This window comes from Artemia sp. Qi Xiang Cuo, chromosome 1, assembly GCF_049724085.1.
Source record: "Artemia sp. Qi Xiang Cuo chromosome 1, ASM4972408v1, whole genome shotgun sequence".
Classification (NCBI taxonomy): Eukaryota; Metazoa; Arthropoda; class Branchiopoda; order Anostraca; family Artemiidae; genus Artemia; species Artemia sp. Qi Xiang Cuo.
In genome coordinates this window covers 96,313,522-96,334,602 of record NC_142794.1, presented here as the reverse complement: position 1 = coordinate 96,334,602, position 21,081 = coordinate 96,313,522, and the positions used below count along the sequence as shown (strand labels likewise).

The following is a 21,081-nucleotide window of genomic DNA, read 5'->3' as shown; positions in this document are numbered from 1 at the left end:
TTGTACTAATTTTCTTTTAACCAGGATAGTAGCTATGCGATTTAGGTGTAATTAAGAAGGGAAAGCCACACTTGAGGATAACATATTAGGGATAACAATAACCAAAATATTTTTGCCAGGGAAGGGGATAGAAGGTTTTTCGACTGCATTTTTAAGAACGATTCTCAAGCGGGAGAAACATTTTGTATAGGAGGAAGGTCAAAATCCAGTAACACTATGAATTCTTAACTGGGGAGGGGGTCATAGAACGTTTGGTGTGGGGAAACTTGGTTGAAAACTGAAATTTATATAGTGCTCTTTTTAAGGTCCAAAAGAGATTAATGGATAACCTATTCCTTCTCAGCCGAAAGTGGCTGGAGAAAAACGAACCCATTTTCGTTTAAAACGTATACCCTTCCCTCTCATTTTGCTAAGCCAGGAACCCTAATGATGCTATATTATAAGTTTAAGGCAGCTATTTTGTTTAGACCAACAAAGAATCCAATAGGTGTGCCTTAGATGATGAAATGACCCAAAGGCTCCTGCGGAAACAGATGTAAGATGTGCAAATTAGCGGGACCAAGGGGAAAACTCATTTTGTTGGAGAGGAAAGGTGAGCAGAAATCCCGGAAACGGGATAAAGATATTTATCGCTGATAAGTCTGAAAAGCATAATTGTAAACTTTTAGTATAAGAGAAACTAACGTACTAAACAAAAAGAAAAGGGAACAAAAACTTGTATCCTTAAGTACTTCAATTAAAGAGTTCCCACTTCAGAAGAAAAAATGGAAAAAAAAATATTGGTTCCCTCGATAATAATGGGGCTCAATAAAGGGAATTTTTTCTTTTTTTTCTTTTGATTGGTTTAAGAGTTACAGCAGTACATTTTTCGACCAGAGGGAACCAAACACATAATGAAGAAACCCAACAAATTTTTTTCTGCCTGGAGATGGGGCCGCATTCTTCTGAACGGCTTGAAACTTCAAGCCCTAAGTCTTTGGCCCAAAAAAAAACGAATATAGTAAACTAATTTTAGTCTGGGACATGTCAACCTCCCCCCCCCCCATCCCAAGAAAAAGAGCCATATAAAACTAAGAAAAGTTTCTGGTGAGATTGAAACTTATATCCATAAGTTAGGGGGCAGCTAGTAAAAAAAAATATTGAACAGAGAATTTGTTCACCCCAACAATAGGACCAATTTTTTTTTTAGTTTGGAAAGAAGGCCCAAAGCCTAATGTCCAATAAAGTTCCAAAATGTTTCACTTGATTGGCTTGAGGTATTTAAGAGTTGGTCCTTGTGAATAAGGATACCCCATATTATTTGAGAAGAGTCGGAGCATGAAGAAGCCCAAAAACAATAAAAGTAGAAAAAAAACCTCTCAAAGACTAGTAGAACAAAAATAATTACAGCTAGTTATACCTCATTTTCAAATACTTCAATAGAGCTCAATCAGAGCTTTAGATATCAAAATGATTTTACAAGAGCGACGAAAAAAAATTAAAAGAAAAAATGGAGACCGAGAGTAGAGCTAAACAAAATTCGCTCGGTCAAAAAGTATTATCAAGAGAGCAATGATGTCATAAAATAAAAGTCACGACTTGATTCAAAAAGGATAACAAAGCTTTAAATCAGAAGCAAAAAAATGGACACAAATTAAAACAAAGCATCTCAATGATGATTCTTGCCGGAAGCATAACACCGAACAGTATCTAAGGATAAGGAAGGAAAGTATTGGACAGACGCTGACTGCAGGAAGACCTCTACTGCCAGAAACATGGTTAAGTACTGAGATCGTTTGAAAAAAGGATACAACAGATGATGCTCGAGGCATTAATGCACAATATTCAGATAAAAAGTATTTTCCATGAAAAATAAGACGGTTATAGCCAAGGTGGCATCTGACTTAAATAATTTAGATTCTAGAAAGGGGTGATAACTTCAAAAGGGGATTTATCGAGTCAAGCTTTGATTGTGTCTTGTCAGAGCGAGGTAAAAATTTTAGCAATTTATATCTTAAGTTTACGGTATTTCCAGTCGTACCTTTTGTTTAAGTCTAATAATAATTCGTATTTTACCATAAAATTTACTGGGATAATTTTTTATTTCAAAGGTCGTGCACGTGTTTGTACATCGTTATGACGAAAGAAACTGTTATATCTGACCCATAAGGCGTCGAAGACCATGGGTAACTTACCAGGGTAAAAACTCGTGCTTGAGTCGGAAAAAAATCATTAACACCATCTAGCGATTAACGTTTTATTCTCTTTTCTTTTGTTCTACCATAAACTGCTGTTCTATTTTTTTTCCAGCTATATAAAATGTTGGGGATGGCAAACAGAATAAGATTTTGTCAATCACAGGACTACCAGCTTCAAGTCATCTCGCCTACCGAGCTTCTTAAGATATTTCCAAGCTAATTTGTGCCTACTTCGTACGAACGGGATTTTGAATTGAACAATATTTCAAAATTTCAAAAGTATTAGATGGTTTAAGGAAAAGTCTTTTATAGTGAGATATTATGAATCAGATTTCGCCAAGTCAATGTTTTGAGTGATTGACAACTAAGCATAGCTCGTCACACACTTCAGCGGAAACATGTCTCCACTTCAAAGGATGACGGGATAGTTCCGAAATTTAAAATTATAACCCCAATAAGTAATAACTGTGCAAAAGGACTTAAAAGCATTTCAACTGTGGACAAAAGTTGACTAACATCTTCCAAACTTTTTCCAGGTTCAACAGGTCAGAACCTGGAACAGGCTTGGACCTGTTGAACAAAACTGTTCAACAGGTTGAAACTGTTTTCTTGTAGACTTAAAACATGCAACATTCTATTTGGTTTGTTGTCTGATTTCCAAAGTATCTATTAAGGAAGATCATGTAAAGTAGATGGTACTAGAAATCATGGTCCAAACCGGCGATAATGATCTTTGTTTCATGGCATTTCAGACAGTAGGTGCAATAAAGGGCTTTGCTTTCGCACACTCTTCCTGTTTACCTTCCCATATTTCTCCATGTATCCCATATAGAGCCAAAACGAGTTTAGACTAACTCTAAACATTGAAAGCTGGTGATCTTTACTTTTAATTCCACTGATCACAAACATGATTAGAGCGTTGCTCCCAAAGAGAATGATAATTCACAATTATCTTATTTTACCTAAAACTTATATTATTAAGGCAGCCATATTACTTGGCAATAGTGAAACAGTACCGTAGAAAATAAACAAACAAAAGATAAATCTTTAAGATTTTGGAATAGATTCAGGTCCTAAATTAATCAGCAAACCAAACGGGTTAAATGCGCGATTATCAAAATACTGTTCAAGTCTTTTGCAATAAAACGGACATGCAATAATGTACCTAAATATTCACTTAAAGTGCAATCAAATTAAATGTTAAATGATTTCTTTTCCGTAAGGAAGCATTTACCTTTCTAGAATATTTTGTTTAATTGTTTCAATAAATGCCAAATTTATGAGAGAAAATTTTATAGTTTTTGGATTAAGAGTATGGGAAATTTATGATGAAAACTGGCACTAGTGTTGAAAAAATCACGAATGGTTTTAGTGGTCATGTGGCTCATTTTTTATCCCTTTTTACTGTTGCATGATTATCCTTTCAGACATTTTAAAATGTAAGGCGAAAACACTGTTCTTTTGTCATTAGACCTACCAGTATAAAATCAACTAGCCCATTTAGCCTACTAATATTTTTCGAAGCTAGCCTATGCTTACTTTTTTGAACTGGGTTTGAAAATAAAGACATATTAGTCAAATTATCGCTTTCAAGGAAGTATCACCTTATGTCCCATGATGCAGCAGATTGATATTATTGATGTTCTAATTCACTTACAGATTTCCTACTTTTGAAAGAAGTTACGAGGAACTACCCTTTTAGTAGTTGTATTTTTTTTCTCTGACTTGCCATTTTAAATCCATCTTTAGTTTCACGTTCTCTTTGCCTCTTGGTGAAATAATAAATAGCTTTTAATATCTTGCCTATAGACTTAAAACAATTGCTAAATATCCATAAAGAATAAATTAATTTAAAAATGCTTTAAAAGCAGTTTTGACAACCTAAATAAGAATTAAATTTGTTTTTCATAATCAAATACTATACCAAAACAAAATGATTATACAAAATATATCTTGGATAATCACAAGCACATGAAAATCGCCTTCAAAGGATATATCTAAAACTATAATTATAGTTCAGGCAATGCTACTGTTAGTTCACCTTTTTTCAACCTTTTTTTTGTGCATTTTATTATTTCGATTGCTTTGCATATTAGAGCATTCTTCGGGACTCTCCAACTCTCCATCCAAGTGAGTTCTAGGAAATTCTGGTAGCAAGGCAGGGCTCTCCTGAGAATAGAAAGATGATTTATTTCCTGTTAGACATAACGTAAAGAAACAAATCTATACTAAGGGTGGATATGCTCTTCAAACTGGCCAATATTTTAGAGTTTTTATAAGGGGCAGCAATTAAAGGAAAGAGGGAACAAGTAGTGGGCAACTCACCCATAGACTTCGAAATATACTTTTTTTTGATATATTTTAATTTCAAATAGGTAAAAGATTGTTTACCCCTTCCTTACATTTCTGTTAATTGTTTTTACTTGTTTATGTCTTTTAATAACTTATTTATAGCTCTATTCAGGCTTTAAGTGTTTTTACGATAAATTCCACGACAGTATTCTCACATGTATATCATGGTTGCGGTATCCCTTGCATAATGTATACCGTATCCACTGCAACCTAGTAATGAACGAACAGAAGCATATAGAAACCGAAAAGTTATGGACACTTTTTGAAAAAAACAGTTAAGTGAGAAAAATTTAAAATATGAAGCCGATTAACGAATGATTAATATTTATTATTAAAGTTTGTAGTGAAAAAAAACTATGGGAGTTAATAAAAAATATTGCGAAACATCTTAAAAATGGTATCGGATCAATAGGTAAACTGAACCATTGGAATCATCATAGCCAAAATCTCATTACGGGTTCAAAGCGTTTACCCCCCCCCCCACCCACGGAAAATACCCCCCCCCCCAAAAAAAAAACCCTGGAAAATACCCCTCCCCCAGAAAATAGCCCCTCTGAAAATACAACCCGCGGAAAATACCCCCAGGAAAATACACCCCCGTAGAAAATACCCCCAGGAAATTATCCCCCCCCTCCCATCGTTGAAAATAAGTCTTTCCAAATTTGAGAATTTTATTTGAGTTTATTTTTTATTTTCGTAGGGGGAAGGAATTTAGGTACTTGTGTATTATGCGCCACTCACTCAAGTTTAAGCTGCGTGAAACTCGAGAACAAATCGGTTTCCTCATTAGTTTTTTTTTAGCTTAGCGCAAGACAAGACAAAGACAAGTGACAGAATATTTGAGAAATAAATAATTTGGGCTATATTGTTGCACATAAGGGGGGGGGGGTAAAGTATTTGGCCAGTTTGAAGTCAGAAAACAATTCTTTCTAGGTATATGGCCACTAAAAAACCACTTACAGACCAGTCTAAATGATTACATTTATGTTGAGAGTCGTCCAATTACTGAGTGACAGGTTGCTTAATGCAGCTTATGAAGATTTACTCTCGCAGTGTAAAAAATATTATGGTCACTAAAAATAAAATACATTTTTGACAAAACAGGGTTTTCTTTTGCTTGGAATGAAGGTTATGAAAGTAGAGGACACGGGATACAAATTCAAATTGGGAGAATGAGATTAAGATAGTACTAGAGAATCAAGTGATCCAAAAATGGAGTGAGGAGATAAAAAAAAAATCAGAAACATTGAAGTTTTATAAAGATATTAAGGTGGTTTATGGGCAAGAGTCCTACCTTAAGCTGAATTTACCAGCTAGATATTTGACATTGTGGATGCAGCTCAGGGCCAATTGCCTGTCAATTAACGCAAGATTTAAAAGATATTCTATATTAAGATGTTCTAATGAAATGAAGACAGATATACTTGCCCGCTTTGCAGCGTTAAAGAAGATTATTTTGTGTACTGCTTGAGTCGGTGCCAGAGCTCTACGATAAGGGATGGGATGTTTGGGAAAAATGAGTTGATGCATCCAGGTGTCTTAAACAGTACGTCATCTCGGTTTATTTGTAGAATAGAGAGGTATCTGGAAATTTTGTTAGAAAAAAAAATCCCAGTATAAAGTAAATGTAATGTTTGATTTAAGCGTTTTTCCAAGTGTCAAGTGTTTTTTTTTTCAATGACCGTGTTTCCAAGTATTGAGTACTATTATTGGGTTAATGTAGGGTTTCATTTAAGTGTTTTATGATGATCGCTGATCAAAAGTTTATGTTATTTGTGCCTTTCATTTATGTTATTTTACTGTGTTCATGGCCGTATATTTGGCTTCTGAAATACACTTATCTAGTTAACTATCTAATATGCAGAATAACTGTACCTAACACATTTTACTTGCCGACCCACTATACTTTACTCTCCCCCCCCTAATGTGAAAATCTATAGCCCAAATTTGTTTCTAAGTAACGAAGAAACTAACGAGAAATCCGGTTTGTTCTCGAGTTTTAAACAGCGTAAACCTGAGTGAGCGGGGCATAATACACAAGTACCAAAATTCCTTTCCCCCTAAGGTAATTGAAAAACCAAACCTCAAATAACATTTTCAAATTGGGAAAGCCTTATTTTCCATTGGGGGGGGGAGGGGATATTTTCTGGGGAGTATTTACTGGGGGCATTTTCCGCGTTTTTTTACGGAGGGGTATTTAGCCTACCGGGGGGTATTTTCTGCGGGAGGTATTTTCTACGGGGGGTATTTTCCAGGGGAGGGGAGTTTACGGTGGGGTATTTTCCATGGGGATGGGTATTTTCCAGGGGGAGGGGCATTTTACGGGGTGTATTGTCTGTGGGGTGTATTTTCTGGGGGGGGGGTAATCACCGGGGGAGGGGTAAACGCCATCCACCCTCATTAAGGATAACTACAGTTCAGCATCTTGAGGAACATGGAAAATCACTCTTCACATCAAGTAGTGATGAGCCTCCATTTTATTTATTCCACTAGTTTGTCATTTTTTTTTATTTTTTTTTTTTTTAGTTACCCCTAGTTGGACACTGAAACATCATTGAAAGATTTATAAAGGCATATTTGAAAGGAAACTGTTATATTTATTTTGTTTTTGTTAGCAACAAAACATAAAATTAAAAGGAGACAAAAAAACTATATCCTCACACACATGAATATATAACACACGAGTAACGTCGTATATTGTTTTAATATATGTTTGCCATTGAAGCTTTTTTAAACCTTTAATTACCACAATATTTACATTTTTGAAGATATCATGGCTTTTATTCCTACTAGAGGCAAATTTTTGTATGCCATTTGACATCTGTATGCCATTCCTGTAATACTGCCTAATCAATTGTTTAAAGTACCATTCCCGAAGGATCCAAATTTCGCAGACGAACGTGACTCTGTTGTCTTAGACCAAAAATTTCATGATTCTATTGCAAAAGTTGACTACAATACTCAGACTGCACCGAGTAAAAGCATGCTCTTTCATCTACAATTCGTTTATTATTTTTGTGTTCCAGTCCGACATTCGAACGTGAATTCAGGTGTGTGATATTCGGTTCGAATTTTATTCAGAATCTAGAAGAATTTGCCCATGAGTGCAATCAATATATAATACACTGGAAAAATCTTTCGGCTTTTTCTTAACAAAAAAACATTTCACAAGTAAATTTGTTATTGTAAGTCTTTTGTTATTGTTATTTGTTATTGTGTGTCTGTCATTTTTTCTCATTACTTCTTTGTTTTATTAAAAACACAAGTTTCTGTCGTGTTAGTTTTTCTAAAGCAATAAATCTTTTCAAAGGTAGGCACGAAGGATTGAATCATCATCTAGTAGATAGTAAAATGCACATTAGAGAGATTTCCAGAATTTTCTTTTTTACTTTATTTCTATGATATTTTATTTATTTTGTAATTTATTTCTTTTTTTCTTTAATTTATTTCTGGCACTAATTCATGTAAATATAATGGGACAGGAAAAAATATTTTTAAAATATAGGGAAAATTGCAACCCTGCCCAAGAATTGTCCAAGTATCAATTAGTGCCCCTACCCTGTGCTTCAGAGACAAATACTATGATAACAAAAAATGTTTTTTTAAAATTCAAAAAATCTCTATTTACTCAGTTATGAGTGTGTCTTCCAGTGTAACTGCATTTTAGCCTCGCTCCTTCTGTTGCTTGGATGATAAACAATAAATTATATTCTCTAAAATGAAATATAATGAAAAGTTGTCATTTAATTAGCCTTGTTTTATATTCGCTTCTTTTGCTGAAATATTTCGGAAAAATTGTAGCTAATCCATATAATTGCAAAGAAAATTAATTCCATAGATAAACTTCATTATTCTCACAAACGTTTTAATGGAAAATTATACAGCTATTGCATTAGCAGGTGGCATCATTAAATAATGTTTGCCCCCAATTTAGTCTTGCTGAAATCAAAACCCTGTCTTTTAGTCGACCCTTAGCAAACAATTTCACTAAGCATTGGCATCTGTCTCATTAAGAGAGTCCAGCTTACTCTCGGACCTTGGCTTGAACGACAAAGAAAATCTATTAGCCTGAACAAACGACAGGAAAATTCACTTTTTTAATGCGAAGCATCTCGTTTTCGTTTTTTTTTCCATTTGAAAACAATATTTTAAATGACATCCAATTAAAAAAAAACTATTTTCATATACAACATGATGACTGACTTCATAATAATAGGTTACAACCATTTTATCATGGTTGCAGCAATAGCTGCAACCTAGTAAAAGGCAAACATGGCCAATAGTATTGAAAAAAGCCGGAAACTCCTAAAAGTGGTGTCGGATCAAACTAAAATAAAAACCATTGTAATTACCTTTGCCAAAATCTCTGTACAGGGAACCGACAGTCCCTTGGCTTGACTAACAAGGAAAATGTATGAAACAAGGAAAATTGATTTGAATAACAGGAAAAATTTCTCTTTTACATAAAATACATCTTTTTTTTGTTTTTTTCCGCTGCTAGTGGGGCACTTGAACATCATAAAAATTGTTTTAAGGGCTCAATTTAAAGGAAATTAATTTTTTGACAATAAAAAAAATTTTTGAATACAAGATGATGAACAATGTCATTCCATAGGTTATAACCATCGTGGTTGCAACGACAGCTTCAACCAAGTAAAAGAGATTTACACTGACGAATAAACTCTAGCCCGTGGTAACTGAAATATGACAAACAAAACGCAAATTTCCGGTAAAAAGTGAATCTTCATATGCATGTTGATGCAACATACTTATCTCTCGATACTTTTTTTTTTGGGGGGGGGGGGAGTCGAGTCATGGTGGTGGGGTCAAGGGTCGGCTTCCTGAAGTCTTAAAATAAAATATAATTAATAATTTTTTTAGTGGTGCTGGGGGTCGGTCTTATCTGATTATAAGCTACTTTAAAAACCATTCCAAAAAAGCATGCCCCTGAGGCATGCCTTTCAACACTTTACCCCAGGCTCTGGAGGGTGTGTCAACCCAGGGGTTTTTTGTTGTATTATCTTTGGTCTGTTTTGAACGAAATTGCTATCTAAAAACATTCGATCAGATACATTTCTGGAAAAGAGGGCGGGGGGGGGGCTAGTTGTCTTCCGGTCCCTTTTGACTTTTAAAAAGGGAACTTGTGTTAAATCCATTAACACATTTACCATAATAAAATTGTATCTAGGTGTAGATGTCACTATTGGAATTATTGAATCTAGGTGAAAATCTCACTCATAGTACTGGACACTAATTTCACCGAGGCATAGCTTAAAACACTTTTCCCTGGGTTCTCGTGGGTTGTTTAAGACCCGAACCATATATGCCCCATGGCATAACTTACAACATTTGTTCCCAGACCTTGTTTGCAATCCAGTTCATTCGTAAGTGCCGCCGGATTCAGCAAGCAGGTTTCATGCCCAACAGATCCACAACCAATCAGATATACACTATTCGACAGGTCTTCGAGAAAGCCCGCAAGTTCCAGCGTACAGCATATATTGCATTTGTTGACTTTAAATCAACTTTCGACTCGATCGACCGTGAGTCCCTTTGGCTGATACTAATTCGAACGGGACTCCCTGATAAATATTGTCGCCTGCTCAAGGCGCTCTAGACTGGTACAAAAGGCTCTGTCCAGGTTAATGGTCGCCGAAGCCCACTATTCGAGATAGATACTGGTGTAAGGCAAGGCTGTGTTGCTGCTCCTGAACTTTACAACGTGGTGATTGATTATGTTATGGATCGAACCACGAATCGGCTCCAATTCAGAATGAAGTATAGCGATAGAATCCTATCTGATAGTGAATTTGCAGATGATGATGACCTGATATGCGCTTCTGTAGTTGAACTCGAGGCAGCTCTCAATACACTGTTGGAAGAATCCCTGAAAGTAGGACTACATATTAGCTGGCAGAAAACGAAAATAATGGTAATCGACCAGGCAGGAAATTCCACCAACTCACCATCATTCAACGTATTAGGGCACACTATTGAAGTTGTCAAGTCTTTTACTTACCTTGGATCTGTAGCCTCGGATAACGGATCAATTGATTTGGAAGTCCAGTCGCGCATAGCAAAAGCTGCGTCTATTATGGCTCGATTATGCCGTTGCTTGTGGTCAAAGCCCAGCATTAGCCAAAAAACTAAAATACGGATCTACAACACGACCGTAACGAAAGTCCTTCTCTACAGTGCTGAAACTTGGCCAGCAGCTGCTTCTGTTCGTGATGCCATAGATGTGGCCCAAACAAACTTCCTAAGACGAATCGAAGGGATCAAATGGTACGACCTTGTCTCAAACACCCGACTACTGACACTAACGGATCAGACCCCCAACTCTCGTCAGCTCGCCATAAGAACTCTACGGGGGTCTGGCCACTTAATTCGCATGCAAAAAGAAGCACCCGCCAGCCTACTTTTCAATTTTAATCCCCCCTCAACATGGCTGGAAGCGCCCCCGTGGAAGATCTCGGTTCATATGGAGGAACAGCCTTACCCAGTACTTTTCCATGATCGGTACTGATCTCCAAGAAGCAGCTCCGCTTGCGCGGAACCATTCGGAATGGAGGCAAAGAGTCACAACTCTCTCTACGCTGGACCACCAGCAAGAGCCTTAAGTCAAGAGAAAGTCCCAGGCCTTCGGTGGGGGGGGGTTGGGTCGACCCAAGAGTTTATGTTATCTGATCTTTGAACTATTTTGAACAAAATGGCTATAATCAAAGTTTTTGTCGGATGCATTTGGAGAAAATAGGGCGTGACGGGGGGGGGGCTAGTTGTCCTCTGATCACATTTGAATCTTAAAACCGACACTAGAGCTTCCAAATTCCAATCGAATGAACCCCTTTCGAAGTTTACGTGACGACCCCTTCCACTTGAAGTTCCTCTGGGAAAATATAATAATAAAAACATTCAGGCATTCTGGCCTTTACTGCAGACAACGCAATAGCATTGCCTCCGATTATCAGAAATAGACTTCATCGTTCTTTACTGTAATTTTGGCTCTTAAACAAGGAACTACAACTTTCCTTTCGTAATCATTTGAGCCCCTCTCAAAGTTTATACGACCATGCCTTCTATAAGAACCTCATATGCACCAATGGCATAACTTCCCCCGGGCTCTGGGGGCCGTGTCGACCCCAAATTTTTTGATTTTTGTTCTTTGGACTATTGTGAATAACATGAAAATCTAAAAATTTTGATAGAATGTATTTGGTGAGTTACCCTGCAATCACTTAAACACTTAAAAAAGAAACTAGATCTTCCGATTTCCAATCAAATGATCCTTCTCTAAAGTTTATACGACTACCCTCTCCACATGACGTGTATAAGGGGAAAAAATAAATAATAAAATTTGGTGCCTTATATCCTTAATTATAGGCAACGCTCTAGCTTTGCCTCTGATACCCCAGAAGAGCAAGTTTCCGAAAAATACTTATTTTAGATTAACTTTTAGTTACTATTGACCGTGGTTTGTTGTTTACTAGGTCTCTGCTATCTCTAACACTATAAAGGTTCCTTCACATTGAATTTCGGCTTTCCGTTCTCCCCTTCACACTGAACTCCGTAAGCCTTCCGTAAGACTCATAACCCTCCGTAAGACCTTACGTTAACGTATCCGTAAGTCAAAACGCAATGCTAGAGGTCTGACGGAAGAAGTTGAAAGTATTTCAACTTCTTACGTTTACGTTTGAGCAAAATGGAACTTAGATGAGAAAATATTTGAGTTTGCAGAAGCTAGAAAAGATTTTATAGCTCAAAGTACCCTGTTTTCAAGGACAATCAATTTAAACTAAATTCTTTGGAAAGTCTAAGCCAAGCATTCCATCAGCAGGAAAGAAAGTAGTAAGTATAGACTGTCTTGATGTGTGGGCCTAGGATAGGCTATACTTTGATAAATATTGCTAGTTTTTTTTTAATTCTTTTTGGGTTTGAGGTTAAAATAAAACCTTTTGTGGTACAGTTAATCATTTAAAATGATATTTAGGACATTAGTTTTGTAACTTAACTCAGGATTTAAAATATTCTTTATGAGGTTGAAGCAAGAATAAATTTAGATTAGGATCTAACCTACTTTGGTACATTTAAATGGATAGTTTGATCTAGCTTCTCAACATCCTCTATAATGAAAAAGATTTAGGATCATTGAGAAAAAATAAAGACTAAGTTAATTTCTTTGGCAATTTAGAAGTTTTATATAGGCTATCTTAGGACCATTAGGGAAGATAAGGTGCACTGTCAGAAACACATGTGATACAGGAAAAGAGCATAAAACAAGGAATCTAATGGTATATTTTTAAGTTTATTAAGCCATTTTCTCCTACAAAGCTGCTGATCTGTAATGCTACCTTGCATTGTATTGCCATTCCCCATGATTGGGTTCACTATGGTCTATTTAAGGCTATTTTTTTTTCTCAAAATGATAAAACTACAATATTACCTAAGTTTTGATTGGAATAAGTACAAAAATATAACAAACATCAATGATTTACAAACTTTGGTTTATAACATAGGCAATAGGCTATATATTTTAAATTATTTTTTTACACCAACACTTTATTTCCAACATGTGAAAATTATATTTATGGAATTCACAACAGACAGCATATTCACAGTAGGCTACAGCAATATTTCCAGTGGTGTTGAAATATATTTGTATGGATTTATTGACACAGATAGATATATCAACTACCAAACATTACTAAGAATTTAAATGAAGGATAAAACCATTTAGTAAAAAGATTTGAGTGACATAGTTTGAAATAATATTTGGTCATTATATCCATGTAATGTGTGATCTTTAAGATCTTTGTCAGAAAGGAATGAAAACGTCATAGAAAAACATGAACTTTGAAATAAAGAAAAAAAAAAGGATAGTAAATACAATGTCATCAATTCCCCAAACACCTGAGTGTGGATATGGTCTTCAAGTAAAAGTTGATTTTGAATAACTTTAGTTGGACCCAAAGAAACCATAAAATTTGATACAAACACAACAAATTGTATTGTATTTTAAAGCTTCAAATCAGGACACTGAATATGCATGGTATTTTGGCCCATCACCAACATGTTTTAAGTGACACTCAACTTTGATAAGCAAATGGAAATACAGTAGAGTCTATTGAGTATTTGTGAATTGAGGTATTATAGTAGTAAAGAAATGATATTAATTCAGTTATTACCCTAACAAATGTTGTATAATTGGGTGTAGGCAAAGTACTTGTTTCAATAAATTTGATTTAAGGCACAGTAAATTTTACTTCTCTTCTAAGTGATCCTTGACTTTCTGTGGTTCAAAAATTCTTTTTTTGTTGACCCATAGAATTAATTAGCTATGGAGTTCGTGCTATTGAGGAGAAAAATTAACTAAATCTCCACAATATATTTTATGAATAAGCTGCAATAAAAATTGGGCTATAAAATTAGTATGTTTAAAGTTTAAAAATTGAAAAATTTAGTAATCATTGTGTTTTTTTCTAGTTAATGAGCTTATGGAAAGAAGGGAGCTTGAGAACCTGAGAGACCACTATGTCTGCCTAAAGAAAAAAAGGGAGATATACTATTGGATCTGGTGCTAGTATAAGCTTAAGGCCAGAAGACCAAAATTTTGTAAAAAGAATGAACTTACTTTTTGAACATATAATTGAAAAAAAAAAAAAAAAAGGTAAAGGATGCGGCACTAGACCCTTAAGGTCCAAACCGGCGGTGCTGATCTCCGTTTCGTGGCCCTTCAGCCAGGAAGTGCAATGGGGGGCTAGGGGCCAGCCAACCTATGCTTTCGCAAACCCTTCCTGTTTTACCTTCCCCAGATTTCTCCAGGTACCCATTTAGAGCTGGTTGACTCTGGCTAAGCTTACAGGGTCACACCACTGACCCGCGTCCCAAACTAAGAAACTGACCACACCAGGGATCGAACCCGAATTCACGGATTCTCAGCCCAGCGCGCGTCCACTTAGCCAGAACGGCTTTCAAATATAATTGAAAGGAACCATAAGACAAAAGGGAACACTGTTCAAGATGAGAATATATTAGTGGACATTTATTCAGAGTGAGCAGGGGGTGCCAACAATATAACTATGCTGAAGCGAATGATGCTGATCGTATTACCCTAAGTAAGGAAATTCTCATTAACAATCAGACAGATATCTAAAGTTCCCAAGCTTCTAGTAGGCAACAAGTATATGCATCAACCAGCCAAAATAAAACTCATAATAGAACAAAGACAGGGTCTAGAGATCAAACAGACCTGAAGGAACAGCAAGCAATTGAAAAAAAAAAGAAGCAATGAACAGCATGATCTGCAGTGGTACTTTCTACAATCACTGTTATCTCATCTGAATAAAGAACCGGATGACTCAAAATTAGAGTTGCAGATGGAGATCATGAAGGCAGTTAAAAAATACTTTAATCATTCAGTGTATTTTTAGTTTATAGACGAACTTAATAAAGCTTTTTTTCTCTATTTAAGGTAAGCATTAAATTATATGAAAAAAATGTCTATTAGGTCTAAAAAAAATTAATATTCCAGCAATATGAATAATTAATAATAGTAACACTAGTACCAGAGTAAAAACATGATATAATAAAATACTTTTGACATTTCTATGGCTTTGTTTTGAAATGTAGTAACTGGTTCTAGATTTCTTTGAAAAAAAATCTAATAGCTATAATTAGGTGTCTTAATTCTATGGGATATGGTGAAAAACAATGTAAAGAGACGCTTTTTAACATAAAGCCATCAAAAATGTGTAAGAAGACATGCCTGCCATGAAACTGAAACTAAAGAAAAAAAAAAACAGATTTAGAGAAATTTGGAAACTGCCATGCAGTGTCCTTTCCCTTTGCTAGTGTTCACTTCAAGAGGTTAAAAAAAAAGCCTGAAGCCCCTCTAAAATGGCATCAGATCAAAATGAAAAGTAAACTGATGGAGTTAGTATGGTCAAAAACCTAGAAAAAGGAAATCACAGCCCCCTTCCTTACACAACAAGAGAAGCCACTTTTTTGCATGGGTAGCGCTAAAAATTGACGTTGCAGTGTGAAGGGAAGACTTTCGATGTGAAGGAACATAAACGTAAGACCCGTAAGATGAAACGTAACAACCTTAGGACTAAACGTAACGTAAAGTCTTACGTTTTCAATGTGAAGGAATCTTAATACCGATGAAATTTAAATAATCCAAGTTTATAATGAACTATTTCTTGGCTGCTATTAGTCTTCTTGTTTTTCAAGTAAATGGATTTTCATCCTTGTTCAAGTCAAGGAACTTCAAGTTTTTTCTTATGTGTAAAAATGGGGGCATGTTCTTACCACATGGATGGACTTCAAGGATGGTATTTTGAAATAGATGGATCAAATGGTATTTTGAAATAGATGGATGAAATACATGTGGAACTTCATGACTCGGTAAAAGATTTTTTTTCACGCGCATAAGTAGACTGATATCTAAGAACTCACTGAATGTATAAAATATTTCATTAGTAGAGGACAGGGCTTCGCACTGAGTGCTTTCAAAACAAAATTAATTGCCAACTTTCATCCGTAACAGAATATTGGAGTGTACCATATTCTCTTGAGATGGATGCTGTCAAAGGGTTTCAAAGTCACAAAAACCCATCGAACCCTCTAATTTGACCCAAAAATCAATGGACACTTTTGTCAAGAAACGATCGAAATTGAAAACAGAGGTTGAAATAGAAGTCTTAAAACTCATTTTGGACTTAGTTTCTGTAAAATGTGCGAGAGTCTGTGCAATCGCAAACGTTGTGAGCTTGTAACCAATTCGAAAGAATGCACATGAATTATTCCTGATCCAAATTCCATATCGTTCACGACTATAGACTTGAATATGGTCCTTTTAAGTAGTAAAAATATATGTAGTTTTAAATAAAAATACTGAAACAAGATGTGCAATCTTAGAAATTTCAAAGAAATTAATGTTGGAATCTTACGAATTATGTAGGTTCCAATGGTCGGGAGAGGATAAATTCAAGTTTATTGTGGGGACCTGAATTCACTCTTGTTAAAAGAAAGAACAAAAAATTTATTAGATGGTTGGTTGGAGGTGAATAGCTTAACTCTCGAATGGACTATACCAGCTGGGACAAATCCATTTATCAAGAGTTGGTGAAACATCTTCCACCAAATAATATTTTGTATTTAAAATCTGAAACGGGATGTGACTTAATTTCCCATGGTGTGCTTGCTGGTCCGAAGGTATACTGTGTGCAAATACACCAAGAGGGAATAGAAATGTTTGCAATGGGATACCTACACGTTATGTAAAAAAAACAATTTCAATATGAGTGTTTATAGAAACTTTTTGAAAAGTATTCTACTTCTAAGAGCGAAAGTCATAGCCATTCGCTCTTTGAAATTTAAAAATTACACAGTTAGCGTGAAGAAATGCCATGTTGGCTATATATTGAATAAAGTCTATGTATGTGAGGACTACCTAAAGTTGCTACCTCATGGTCTATACTTTATTTTGGACTGACATGAACGTGCCAAATTTAGACAATATCACGATCTGGACAAACTAAAGTCTGAACAGTTTTCTCCGAAATAGTGGTGGTGTGGGGTCAGGGGACTAATCTGTTTTAAAAATCCTAAGTTTCTCTGTGGTGGGTGGGGGTTCTTGTTTATTAGTGTATCGTATGCTGCTTGATCAGTGTTTGGTGTCCACGGGCAGGGTTATTCTGTTTTTATATGTATTTTAAAGAAAAATCACGTTATGTTTATCTTTTCTTCAAGTAAATGAAAAACTCAAAGAGTAAATTTTAAAAGCTTCTCCTCCACGCCCACTGTTGTACCAGGGGTGGTGCGGTCTTTAGCTGCAAATGTCGTCACTGTGCCCTCCGGTGGGCCTTAAGGGATTAAAATAATGTTCTGTATGTAGTGTATTTTTTTGTCGTTTTATTTGTAAGTGCATTTTTTGTAAAGTTCACTCCTCGTATTTTTTAATTATATATTTTTAAGGTTTTAGTTTAAAACGTAAGTAAAAAACATGCTTTATTCTATTTTGTTGTTTTGGCTGTTGGACATGGTAGTAGGACTGAAAAAAAAATAATTTAAATAGACAGATGCATTTTACAGTTAGTTGTATTTTGACATTGAGCGTAGTAATACGGACAAATTTTAATCTCTATTCAGATCATTTATTCGCGGATCATCAATGTCTGGCAATACGACACTTTTAACGACAATAATTAAAAATCGTAATCAGATATTTTTTGTTAATCCACAAAATAATCTACTATTACAATAGCATATGGAAGGAGTCCCATGATAAAGTAAAGACTGTTGCACCAGACATAAATATCATACAAGGACTTGATGTGTTTAGCACTGTTAAATCTAACTCTTGGTTGATTCATGATGATTTAACTGAATCCATTGAACAATGGTCCCAGGAAATGGTATAACTATTCCCTGTGCGTTCTCACCACAAGAACAATTTCCGTAAAACTTGTCAACCACATTTCGTTTCATCAGAGCAAATACACGGGGACACTTGCTTTGAATTGCACTTATTATATCATCTAAAGGGTTGTTCGTGATTCATGTTCTCTCATAACTTTAAACAAAAAATACATACCCGTGCTCAAAAATGTTGACTTTGGGCATACAATCAGGCTATAAATAAACCCTATGGTTTCATTCTATTGGATTTCAATCAGAGCACATCTGAAGATTTCCGTATAGTCACCGATATTTTTGACAGTGAAATTACCATATATCTCCTGGTTAACAATAAAAAAGGTTAGTTGACATCACGACACTGAAGAAACTATATTAAAATAGAAATTGGTTTTCCGTCCTAGGCAATTCAAAACCTTAACATAGGAAAGCCAAAGTCAAGCATGGTGTTGATAAAGAATTCATTAGTGTCATACCGGAACTCTATTTAAATTTAACTGAAGGCAATGTTCAATTGCCAAAAGTAGTTCAGCAACAGAAAAAGCAACATTGCTCAAATGTACGTGTCCTAGCAGCAATAAAAAACAACGGAAAAGGTTTAAAAATCAAATGAAAGTGTCTTCTGCAAGCGGGCAGTAGCTCTTTTACCCTTTTACTGCCGATAATTGCAGGACTTGTAAACGGTTTTCTTTAATTGTTCAAAAAACTGCTAAACCCTACAAATTGACTCCAATGGAGCTCACCCTTTTACCAATGAAATGCTTTGAGGACAATTGTAGTAAATTTATCAACGCTGAGAATATTGCCGATAATACAAAAAATCCTTTTATTTCAAAATGCACTTTGACGAGTGGATAAACATAAACCATAACGCGTGAGATCTGGCAGAGTAAGCATCATTGACAAAAAGAAAACTTCTCAAGATTCTGGAATGTCACTAGCCATTCACAAAAAACAACACCATAAGAAGAAGAAGATTCATTGTTGACCAAAGTCTTGTCTTGTGTTGTGGACCTATTGCCTCAATCATACCGTGATCGATGTAAAAGACTGTTAACCAATCCTATGGAAAGTGAACACATTCAAATTTATGATACAAGGAATCAGATTATAATTCACGAGAACACTTACAATCCAGTTGGTTTGATATCGGATTTGGTTACAAATAGTAGAAGACTTGTGTCATCTGACAGTCATCTCTATAAGTCTTTTAAACTCATCAAGCTTTTCTCAAAGTTTTATTGTTAATAACCAAATTATAAAAAGTTTAATAGAACGTCGTATTCAAACATCAAATGAAGAAGAACATTTTAAATCACTCTCGGAAAATACTATTACACCTAGCGCTAGTAGAAGCAATGACACTATAAATAATTTAATGACAACAGTGGTGGGACGCAAGTGAAGGCGTCTTGATATCAAATTATCTCCATCATTATCACTCACTAGTAATAAAAAAGGTTGCGGACACTTCAATACATGTTTGCATTCCAAACAGTTCAAGTATTGAAACGTGTTTATGAGAATTTTGGTGAAGTAGGAACTATAAGTTCCCCCACCACACTTGCACTAGTCACCGGAGTTCAAAAGGATCTACAAAGAGAGTCTCTACAGAATTAAACGAGTTATACTCTATGTCGTAATCATAGTGTTCGTGGTAATCCTCATCGTAAAACTAAAGCTTGTTTCCTATTGCAAAAAATACAAGCAGATCTTTTGTCTCTAGATGAGGTTCAAAGGCAAAACAATAGACCGTACAAATATATTTCACTTGCAATCAGTGTCTTTCGTCGCTATGCCTAAGCCATTCCATTGCAGACAAAGAGAGGTGAGGAAGTTGCTGAAGCTTTAGAGACTATTCTTGAGCGATGTTGTTATAGAAAAATTCAAACAAATCGGGGTAGTGAATTTGTTAATCCACAATTAGAAAAGGAATTGCCCAAATATAATACAATACTCAATCATAGTCATAGTCCAATAGAGGTTGTATTGGATGACCGATGAATATGAAAGATGACCGATGAATATGACCGATGAATTAAAATATACTGGATCTTTTATGCATGATCAACTTAAAATCATACAATTTTAAAATCAACGTTCCCATTGCTCTCTATTCAACGTTAATCCTCTGGAAGTTTACTGAGGAGGCAACGATGCACTTAATAGTTTTCTTAGACAATATTCCAATGAAAGTGAAGTAGAAAGGAAATTCACTGTTGGTGATAAAGTTCGAATTAATCGAACTACTAATTCTTCTGAAAAAGAGAATTACTTACGGTTAACTGAACCTTTTAAAGTGTCAAAATTCCTAGACACTAAACCTGTCACGTCTACGAGATAATAAAGATGAAGGGATTCTCTGTGGTTTTTCTGACTATGAACTTCAAAGGGTTAAAAATATTAGTGAAATCTATCAGACTGAAAAGATATTAAAGAGTAACATCCACATGGGCAAGAGACAGTTACATGATCGTTATCTAGAACACAACTCTGATTTTGATTCCTGGGTAACAGTTGAAGACTCCCACAATGTCCAATGATTTCTATGTAACATTCTTACCCAATTTCTCTGACCTTCTGTATAATAATTTGAATAAGACAACTGAATTTTGGACAAAAATCTCTCCCGCGACCAAATTTGAGGAAAAATGTGAAGTTTCTCAGGTCAATTTTATTCTCAATAATACATATGATATACTGGGAAAAACTCGTGCATATGACATAAAAAGTTATTCCCCATGATTGACTGATCCTTACCAATGAATGGATAGAATAACTTAACTCCGGTGAATTATCTTTTGCTACTATATCACACACAAAATTTGCTGTATTTGCTAGTGTGAATGATTTTTGTCGTGTAATCAATAGATGAGTCTTCACTCGTAAGAATGGTGTCTTCCAGTTTAACTATTCAATGGATTAGGACAAGATTTACATTAGCTCCCCTATTAACAATGAGAAAAATATTCTCAATGAGAATCTGAGAGATGTTTGGGGTCTTAAACAAAATGTAATCAATAGTAGAAGTGCAGGTAGAAGCAGTAGAATAGATCATGTTATTTCTGAAGACTATGTACCAGGTATAAATATCGGATAGTTGTATATTTGTTTACGGTTCATTCGTTGAAACACA

General features: G+C 35.3%; 1 protein-coding gene across 1 annotated transcript in view; it reads right to left on the bottom strand.

Moving 5' to 3' along the window:
* Window positions 1–1,097: 1,097 nt before the first annotated feature.
* LOC148956962 (uncharacterized) overlaps window positions 1,098–21,081 on the bottom strand; it is a 104,850-nt gene continuing 84,866 nt past the window's right edge. Inside the window, exon 4 of the mRNA XM_089097025.1 lies at window positions 1,098–4,346. Coding sequence (XP_088953151.1) covers window positions 4,215–4,346 — 132 coding nt within the window. The 3' untranslated portion in view covers window positions 1,098–4,214. The remainder of the gene's footprint in view (window positions 4,347–21,081) is intronic.